The sequence below is a fragment of the Corylus avellana genome, chromosome 4, assembly GCF_965113065.1.
Source record: "Corylus avellana chromosome 4, dhCorAvel1.hap1.2, whole genome shotgun sequence".
In the NCBI taxonomy this organism is placed as follows: domain Eukaryota; kingdom Viridiplantae; phylum Streptophyta; class Magnoliopsida; order Fagales; family Betulaceae; genus Corylus; species Corylus avellana.
In genome coordinates this window covers 34,563,097-34,573,685 of record NC_142493.1, presented here as the reverse complement: position 1 = coordinate 34,573,685, position 10,589 = coordinate 34,563,097, and the positions used below count along the sequence as shown (strand labels likewise).

General features: G+C 36.3%; 2 protein-coding genes across 2 annotated transcripts; one reads left to right on the top strand and one right to left on the bottom strand.

Annotated features, from left to right (window-relative positions):
* Window positions 1–3,012: 3,012 nt before the first annotated feature.
* Window positions 3,013–3,832, bottom strand: PSBY (photosystem II BY). The gene has a single exon (XM_059591404.2). It carries the CDS (start codon window positions 3,690–3,692, stop codon window positions 3,099–3,101), a length of 594 nt encoding a protein of 197 aa, XP_059447387.2. The 5' UTR covers window positions 3,693–3,832; the 3' UTR covers window positions 3,013–3,098.
* Window positions 3,833–5,267: 1,435 nt separating this feature from the next.
* ALB4 (OxaA/YidC-like membrane insertion protein) lies at window positions 5,268–9,874 on the top strand. Its single transcript, XM_059592161.2, has 11 exons — window positions 5,268–5,787; window positions 5,885–5,995; window positions 6,078–6,152; window positions 6,318–6,378; window positions 6,769–6,842; window positions 6,938–7,042; window positions 7,383–7,490; window positions 7,951–8,054; window positions 8,161–8,367; window positions 8,503–8,869; window positions 9,366–9,874. The coding sequence occupies exons 1-11, from the start codon at window positions 5,446–5,448 to the stop codon at window positions 9,447–9,449; spliced, it is 1,638 nt and encodes a 545-aa protein (XP_059448144.2). The 5' UTR covers window positions 5,268–5,445; the 3' UTR covers window positions 9,450–9,874.
* The last annotated feature ends 715 nt before the right edge of the window (window positions 9,875–10,589 follow it).

The window sequence follows — 10,589 nt, the reverse complement described above, 5'->3', positions numbered from 1 at the left end:
AAGGCAAAATAGGAATATTGGGTTCATGAGCCCATTGAGCCGGCCAACGAGGAAGGGACATATGGCGGCAGTAGAGTGTTCAAATGGGCCGGTTATAACCGACTTGACAACCGCTAATTGCTTTGTTATACGGTTATTAAAAACCGCTAACCGCTTAGGGTATCTGCAGTTAGCAATTTTAGAGGGTAGGGTAAAGCGGTTATAACAGCTAACCGCCTTCACTGCTAACCGCTTAGGGCGCCTGCGGTTAGCAATTTTAGAGGGTAGGGTAAGGCAGTTATAATAGCTAATCGCTTTCATATATATATATATATATATATATATATATATATATATAACATTTAAAACCACGTCATTTTGGTATTAAACATGACTATGCATGTGAATTGTGAAATATATAATGTGGTATGTGATGTTTTGAGTCAAGCCTTATTTAAAAACATTGGTTGACCCAAAAAACAGCATTTTTAAAAATAAAAAAAAAAAAAAAATTTGTAATATTTTGGCCTTAAACCCTTAAAATAAGCCTAAAAGATAAGTTGACTAAAAGCCCAAAACACTTAAAAAGGCTATATATAAAAAAATAATAATAATAAAAAAAAAAAAAAAAAAAACGGTTATAAAACTGTCAGTTATTGGATTGAATAACCACTAATTGCCCGTTATAAAATAACCTTTAAAATGCCTAGGCTATTGCGGTTGCGGTTATTAAAAATCGATAACGGCAAAAAATGATTGTAATTAGCGTTTATAGCCAATAACCACCGGTTATAACCGCTTGAACACCCATACTCATCTCATCTAGGCGGTAGTGGGCGTGCACTAGTCAAAGTGGCATTGTTTTGTAACATTTTTCGGGTGATCAGATCAAAGCTATTTAATTAGTTAAAACGTGATGGATGAACAAAGGTGGGGGATAAATTAACGCCGATAGCTACGGGTGATAATCTAGTCCATTGATCAGTTAATTACACTATAAATCGCTATCGGAACCGTTTATTTTAATGTCCATGTATACAGCGTGCAAAAGTTTAATTAATTGATTATTGTCTGAGCTAACGCAAATGAATAAAACTATGAACCATGCTTGAAGTAAGAGAAACACCTCAAAAGTAGCATTATTATTATTCAAAAACTATAACTATATATATATATAACCTCATTTTTTTCGGCCAATTTATAGGCATATATTATCATCCTTTTTTTCTCAAGTAATAAATTTATCAAACTTTATTTTACTAATCAAAATTTTGAAATCTCTAATCTAAACTTAAATTAATTGAGTAATCAAATTAATCTCTAAAATTATGTGATTAATTACTTAGAACATCCCCTCCACTTTTATAATTTTTTTTTTCTTTTTTAATTTATATCATATTTAACATGATCATCATAAGAAAAAAAAATCTGACAATGTAATAATTTGACATTAATTAAAATTGGAAAATTAATCGAGAGTGCATGTTGCAATTGATGAAAAATATTATAGCTTATCAATTAAATAACTTCGTGACCAATATGGAGGAGACCAATTAGATAAAAACGTGTATGAGCGGCGGCGGAATACTCTGGAAGTCAAAGCTAGATATCATCCATTCAAAGAACGCCACGCCGGCCGCCCCACTTCAATTGTTTCCACCACCGAGAGAAAAAGGTCCAACCGTCGAGCCGATTTTTGCATTATCGTGTTGGTTCCGATCGATGACTCTGGAACAGTAGCCGGCGGGCGTAAGATTCTAGTTCATGCCCACATTTTCAACACCATGTTGATGAGGATCACATGCAAATTAATCATTGATTCACTGTACACTTTTAGCCCTCCAATATTCTTCAGAATAATTAGTTGATCTCCATTACCTACAAGCTTTTGATTGCTCAATATATATATGACAAAATTTCGGCACGAGATTAATTAAAGTTTATGCCCAAAGAGTGAGCTCTAAATGAGTAATTAGCGGAGCCAATTCATTTTGAGTAGCTTGCTAGCTAGGCTTGTTCCAGCTCAAATTTAGGCCCCATTATTGTTTTTTTCTTTGTACTTTTTTCTACGTCCACTTCAGGCCAGATGCATCATATCCTTAATGTAATCTTTTTTTTTTTTTTTTTTTTAAGGGGAATCTTTTATATTCATTCATTGAAAAGAGATCAAGAGTATAAAACTCTTACTTCATAGAGCATAAAGCTGTAATAAATTATAATCAAAGCTATGAGGTTACAATGTCATAGAGAAAAACATAAAAATCTTACAATCAAGTAATATCTATGATTTTAACATTCGTTAACTCATGTTCAAACTTTAGTTATAGAACATATCTACTCTAAGCAGACTCAATCTTATATATAGGTAACCCATATATCCAACTTTTATTTTTTCGGCCATGGGAGTAAAACTCTCATACCGAAACTAATTCTCCTCGACCGAAAGGCTAGGATAAAGACTTTTACCTCAAAAATTACTCATGAAAGTAGATTTAAGGAGATGTCAAACCCTTATTAAAAAAAATAACAAAAACACAATAAAAAAGCCAGCAAACAACTACAGCAGTCAGGGCAAGGAAGGCGTAGCATACTGGCTAGCATGTGGTAGACGAGATGGAGCCGTTTTGCGATTAGCTAAGAGTTCTTATCAATTTAGATGCCATCTTATTATATTCCAATTAAAACTCATCTTTTTATTAATAAAAGAATTGAAAAAAGTGTTTGTGAATATGTGGTATTCATTCTTCCTTCGATAATTCTATCAAAAATCCCCTTCAACTGTGTGGGTTTTATCACATCCTATATTGACATTTAATGTGTGTATATATTTCTTATACCTAGTTATCGATCTCTCATCTGTATATATCTTTAATTTTGGATTAAACAACTCAAATTCATTCTTTATACATATGAAAATATATATTAAAAAGATAAATTATTGTACTAAAAATAGAAGAAATTTATTATGCTAAGATAATCGGATCTAATTATACAATTTAAAATCATCCGAAGAACACAAAAAAACAGGGGAGCAAACAAAAAGAAAAAAGGTTCATTAACATAAGGAACGATTACAAATTACTTTGTTCCAATTATCCCCCACAAAATTATTATACAAATCACCCGGACCTCATCTTGTTGATCTGGTTCAAGGCCGGTTGTAGAATGTTGTAGAGGACCCAGAGAATGGCCGGAGCAACAACGATGAGAAGAAGCTGTCCCCTGCTGTCGCTCGCAGAGGCATCGGCAATCGTAGCAAGTTCACTAGCCGATGCATGTGGCGTTGACATGAATCCAGACGATGCAGCCAAGCCGCCGAGCCCGAGCCCGATGATCACCCCCTTGGAGCTACGCATGCGGTTGATTTGGTTAAGAGCCGGCTGGAGGATGTTGAAGAGCACCCAAGCTATGGCTGGAATAAGGGGAAGCAACAGCGCTAGGCCACGGTTATCACCTTCGGCTATCTCAGCGATTTGTTGGGCAGCCAAGGCCGCGTCACAAGAGCTCAGGCTTGAAAAGATTGCTCCGGCGATGGCAGTGCTTGTTAGGGAAGTTGACAGGCTGGGATTTTCAATGGGTTTAGAGAAGGTAAGTCCTTTTGGGAGCTGGTTCTGAAGCTTCGCGGTTGGCTTGGTGGGATTAGCCATTTTGGTGGCGCTGCTGCTCAAGCACTTTGCGTTGAGCATGGCCATTGTTGCTATAGTTGCTGCCATTGATGTTTTCTTGCTCGTGAGGGCGCGCAGATGGAGAAGCTGTGAGTTGAGAAGAAGAGATGTGCGGTTCAATGGTTGGCTGTAAGGTGAAATTGGATTATAGACGTGGAGCCAAGCTAGGATGTGAGGTCCAATAGATTTCTGCTTTTGGATTCGTCTCTTATCCAAAGAGGGTGATCGGTGAGATATCAGTCTTATCAGATATGGACCTCATATTCCATACCCCCACCACTTTTTTCTTATCACTTCCCAAAAACAAAATTACCAAAAAGAAAAAAAAATAATAATTCATTATAATTTTATAGTACTCAATTTTGCTCTTACTATATCATCTGTAATGTTGAAATTAAACTTTGAGAAAAGCTTGTTTTTAATATTGTTTGAATTTATTTCCTATAGAATGATTTTGATGCATCTATTTCCCATAAAAATGATTATATATGCTATAAATAACCCCCAAATAACAAAATTAATTGAATGCACATTTTGCACATAACTAGCTACGAGAGTGTGGACTACGCCTTATGAAGCGAAGGTTACTAGTTCGAATCTCTTATTTTCTTTTCTTGTGTAGACATATCAAAAAAACCAAAAAAATAAAAAAACTACCAGAGTGTGTCATGGTCCATGAATGACCATTTGAGGGTTCAATTCAATAAATCAATTAATTAGGCCCAGCTGCCTTAAGCCCAATCGTCACTTCTTTATCCTATTTCCTAAAAACCCAAATGAAAGAAGGGCCGAATGGAAGTTTTCGAACATGAACCTATGGCACCATGCCTCCAACTAGACCCAAAATTCAAGAGCATTTATATTGGGCTTAACAAATTTCTTTTCTCAATTCAAAATAAATAAAACAAAAACAAAAATAAATTTCTTTTCTATTTTAGTTAAAAGAAAAAATATATATTTTAACTACATTCTAATTTTTAAAGTAATATATTCCACGTTTGATGAGCTGCGGTGTTTATCAAATTTTGCGCTATAGTAGTTAGCTGAATACAACTACTTTAACATTCAAATTTACATTCTTACTAACCAAAATAACATTTAATTAATCGGTTGTGAGTGCTCTAAGCAAATTACTCTTAATGATAGCCATGTCACATGTGTCACCCTAAACTTCCAATCATACCAACACCAACCGTCTCATCTCCTTGTTTGGACACTGGCTGTGTCACCTACAACCAAGTTATAGAATTATGAAGACGCATTATGTCGGTCTTTTCCCACAGTGTGATAGTACATCAATTGTGGTCAAAGGTGGTAAGATCTCAAAATTGAACAGAGATTCAACTTACATACTGTTATTTTAATAACAGTGTGTAAAGTAAGTCAACTTTAAAATTCAATCTTAATCATTAATTAAAACTACAACATAAAATAACATGCAAGTTGGATCCGTACAACCAATATGTGGTAGGTTTAAAAATGTTGAAGATCTTTTTATGTTGACCAATGCTCTCATGCAAGTTGAACACCGAGTCTTCACTTGGAGCAACGCGAGTGTAACGATTTTAATACACCTGCCCACGCGTACCTATTTACACCGTCGCATGAAAAAGATCAGCAGATTTTTCTAATCAAGCTGCTCGAACTGGAAAGAAAGTGGAGACCAGCAACTCCCCCACAACTTTTCCAGATCCACCAATCGTTACTTGTTTACCTCACTCACTGCCACCAAACACCCTCGCAGAGCTGCCAACAAAAACCTCTCCTTTTAGGGTTTTTCCCAACAACCAAACGCGCACAAATGGCCACCGCGATTACACCGTACCTAGCCCTATCCTCCTTTCCGGCCCGAACAACGACCTCCTCCAACCATCCTCTCCTCCTTCACCGAACTTACCACAACTACAAACCGTTTCTCCGGGGCTCTATGGTCGTGTCCCGGGTCGGGTTCAACTCTCCCGGATTCTTCCCCGACCCCGATACGGCGGAGAGCTTGGTTAGGGACCTGTTTGGGCGGGCCGAGAGCGTGCTCTACACGATTGCGGACGCCGCCGTTTCGTCCTCCGACGGCGTTACCGACGCGACCAAACAGAGCAGTGATTGGCTCTCGGGAATCACTTATTACATGGAGAGTGTGCTCAAGGTAGGTGAAAGAAAAAAAAAAAAAAACTCATTTCTCTGATGTTAAACGTTGCCGTAAAAGAAAATTCCCCAAAACGCACTGTTTCTCTGTGTTTTAGGTTCTGAAGGACGGGCTATCGACGGTGCACGCTCCGTACGCTTATGGTTTCGCTATAATACTATTGACTGTTATTGTAAAGGCTGCCACTTTTCCTTTGACAAAGAAACAGGTATTTTAATATTATGTATGTATGTATGTATCTGTGTTTGTGTATGTATGTATGGATTATATGGTGATATGATTGTGTGAAGGTGGAATCGGCAATGGCTATGCGCTCCTTGCAACCTATGGTAAAGGCTATTCAGGAACGGTATGCTGGAGATCAGGTGAATTTTTTGTGCTCTTTAACATGGTTTATTGTTTCTCAATGAAGATTTTTATTTTTGAGAAAAAAAAAAAAAATCAGACGAGGAACATGACTAAAATTAGGGGATCAAAGATGAACTATATCTGTTTTGAATGACCAGCTCTGATGCTTTGTTTATCTGCAGGAAAAAATTCAACTACAAACGGCTCGGTTGTATAAACTAGCTGGCATAAACCCGCTGGCAGGTACTTAAACTAATGTTACTGATGTTTGACATTCATTTGCAGCAATTTTACTAAAGTGTTTTGATGAATACTAGTAACTATTTAGACATCTTTCTGCATAAAATTTGCGGGTCGGGTCTTTCATTTTGGTTACAGAATTTTGGATGTAGAAATGGGTTAAAGTTTGCAATTATTGAATCACTTGGCACATGGGCATTTCTAACATCGTTGAATTCAATGCAAGTACGGCATTTTGCATAAGTAGCTGTTTTGGCAATTTCCGAAACAACCCATTTGACAAATCTTCTTGTGAGCACTTGAGAGGGAGGAGGAGGGGGGGAGAAACAGAGTTTATTTTGATTAAATTTTTGCTTTCAAAGCTTTAATATTCTTCCTTCCCTGTTGTGCCAGGATGCCTACCTACACTTGCCACAATACCAGTATGGATTGGGCTCTATAGGGCCCTTTCTAATGTGGCGGATGAGGTAACATGTTCTGTCATTTGATTTATTATCGGTAACCTGTGGTAGCTTTTGATTTCTTTCCACATCTAATTGAATGCTTGTGCCTAATATTAAAGGGACTCCTTACAGAAGGCTTTTTCTGGATACCCTCCCTGGCTGGTCCAACTACCATTGCTTCTCGACAAAATGGCAGTGGCATCTCTTGGCTTTTCCCTTTTGTGGTAAGTATCTTACTTTCAAATCTAACGACCCTGCTCTCTTTTCAAGAATTTCTAATAAAAATGTTGAATTATACAATATATGCTGAAGCCATTTTGCTATTTGGTTTACAAGCTCAATAACAATCAATCATTCAATTATCATTGAATACAACTTCAGCAGTGATGTATGTTTTTCCATGTTTATCCGCTTCAGATCTTTTATGTGCTGTTAACTATGATTGTTGTTCCATTTTGTTTTAAGTTGATGCTTCTGGCAGTTGCTTGCATCAGATACTTAATTATTACCTATCTTGAATCCTGTGGAATGAATTTCCGGTATTGGTTACTTTTGTTTTCTCAGGATGGTCATCCACCCCTTGGATGGTCGGACACCTTGGCATATCTTGTCTTGCCCGTGTTGCTGGTTTTGTCACAGTACATCTCTGTTCAAATTATGCAGTCATCACAGGTCAGTCATTACCTAGGTGTTATTAGCATGATCACATTCAAACATAACTAGCTATACACATTTTTATAATATATTGTTTTCTCTTTGTTCTGTATAGGGATGAGTCAGTTTTTAGTCGCTGGCTATTTTTTCTTGTCTTTTTAGCAATTGGTCTTTGTTGTACATGACCAAGCAATTTCAGTCAACTGTCTCATCTTACCTTCTATTAGTGCTGCCATTAATATCAAGCATTTTATGGTTTTCAAATATTACAAGAAAAATAATTATATATGAAGAAATCGTAGAAATGAAAAGGAATGTTCTAAAATTCAATTATTTTGTCTTTAGATGTGCATCCAATATGGTTAAAAGAGTGTAGTAAGCTTTCACCTTTTTTATATAATATTTCTTATTACTTTTTTCTCCCTGGTACTAGGTTATTTTTTATTTATCAATTAACATGTGTTATAATAACTTTCAGAATAACGATCCAAACATGAAGAGCTCTCAAGCGATAACAAAATTCCTCCCTCTAATGATTGGTTATTTTGCTCTTTCGGTTCCTTCTGGCTTAAGCCTTTATTGGTGAGCGTATGTAAAGAAAGCCCTTCTTTTCTACAAGAGATGTTTTTTTTTTCCTAAGCAGGTAGTATTTTATGGTTTTTTGAATATTTCAGTTATGCTTATGCAGGTTCACAAATAATATATTGAGCACTGCTCAACAAGTATGGCTTCAGAAGTTAGGGGGTGCAAACATTTCAGCGAGTACATTAGCTGAAGATATCATCAAGAATGATGAATTCCAGATTCCGAAGCCAGTTGTTGAATTGGGTTCCACCAAAAAGGAGGCCAGAGAAGGAGAAAAGTTGAAATCACAGGGGTTACCTCCTGGTGAAAGGTTAATATTTGTTAATACCTGTTTATATTTACTATGCATTTTATGGGTGATACTTGCGGTCTTAATCTGCCTTTATTGGGTAAGCAAATTTTTTTTTTTTTTTTTGGTAAGTGATAATCTGCTTTTATATTCCAGATTTAAACAGATAAAGGAGCAAGAGGCAAGAAGACGACAAGAAGAAGAAGAAAAGAGAAAAGCTGAAGAGGCAGCGGCTAAAGGAACTCAACCAACCAATGAGGGGCATGAGAGAGAAGCCAAATTACTTGAGAGGGAAAATGGTGCTGGAGCTGACTCAGTTGCTGAAAGTAACGAAGAGGTTCAGTCTGTGGCTACCTTACACAGTTCTTCCAATGTTGGAGTTGTAAATGGTGATCTATCTGGTCAGGACTTAGAGGAAGATCAGAAAACGACGCCCATGTTTAGAATGGAAAATGATAAAGTTTCTACCAATTCCAAGGTTGATTGGAGTGATGGTCAGCAATCCTTTGAAAACGTGGAAAAGGTATGGTAGCAAGTTTGCTCATAAATATACAGTAGTGAGAATCCTGTTTATTATTGTTTAAGCTATAGATAAAAATGTTAACTGTGTACTGCATTTATACTGCTGCTCGCATTAACAATTGTTTATTTAAGCTACCTGTGTCTGAATTAATTTAGTTCATAAGAAAAGAAAAGGGAAGGGGGAGTTTTGAATTGTCATATATCCCATTGCATTTGACTTAGAATCTTTTTGAAGCAAATCAAAGTGTAGCCCAACTAAAGTTAGAACAGAGTTCAGCTTCACTAGCAAGATAAATCAGTATGTCAATGTATAGTCAGTTTAAACGATCTTGAAGTTACGCCTCATGGTCAAACAGATTTTTTTTTTTCTCCTTTATATCCCTTTTCTTTCTAGGTTCATTGAAATGATCTCAGATGATTATTTTTTCTGTATAATTGCTTTCATTATTTTAAACTCATTTTCTTATAACGCAATTGGCAAATTCACAATATTTCAGGAAACAGTTGATGTATACAGTAATACGACTACGAAGGATGACAACCTTTCTGGAGAAGACACACAGCAAGCCAGAAGGGAATGATCAGCTGAAAGGCGGGAACCGATGTCACGATTGGTTTCAGTATTAACAACATTGGCAAGCAAGTTAAGTGAAATACAGTCCTGGTTGCGGCAGAAGTACACAGTTCATGAATAATCAATTCTGCATCCATGGTAGGAGGAGTTCGTCTTAATATACTGAGAGATCTGTGGTTTGTTGGGGTTACATTATAATTGCTTTAGCAGATGAATGCCTGAACCAGAAGATCTTGCTGGTTATATGACCCATTTAACAAGAGCCCTAATCCAAAAGTGGGCTGCATCAATGACTTTTTCATCCTCACTGCGACGCAAGGGCATGTATATCATCTTTATCGGCAGGAAAGTGAAATATAGATTTTTTTTTTTTTTTTTTCCTTATATTGTTTTTCTTTTGGTATTATAAAATGAATCGACAATTTTCATGACTGCAAATTTAGCACCAAAAGTAAACGAGTTCAATGCCTTTACCAATAATAATAATAAAAAAAAAAAGTTCAATGCCTTGGCGTACACGAAGAAACTTGGTCCAAGAGTTTTTAAAGACGGTGTAAATTGCGAGCATGACAAGGAAAGATATTCAATAGAGGCCCCTCCGAAAACAACGATGCCAACTCCTTCCACAGGATTTGGAATTTGAAATGATGCTCCATTCGCTTAAGACAACGATGCTTGGTCCTTTACTCCTTTTGGTTCTAGGCCTCACCAGAATTATGCAGTTTCCCTTTATTTTTACCATATAATTATATATAAATTATATTCTTTTAAATGATATCATTACTCACTAACGGAATTAATTGTATAGCAAGCATTTTTATCATTTCTCTTTTTATTTGGTCTGCCATGATTTCCAAATCGTTCATAAATAGTCCAATCATCCATGCTGGTGAATTAAGTAAAAGCGTACACATGATGAGATCTGGATAATTATTAATATATCTTAAGCCGCATTTGTTTGACATAAAATGGATTTCCGAGAGAAAATCACTAATTTCTCATTGTTTGGTTGGTATGAAGAATATTTTTTCACCTCAAGTGTATAGGTGTGTAGGGGTGGGGATCAAAACTATAGAAGCTATGTTAGCTTTTTTTCACCAACCCATTGTTACGGTGTAAGTTTTAATTGCTTTGTTAATTAAATAAA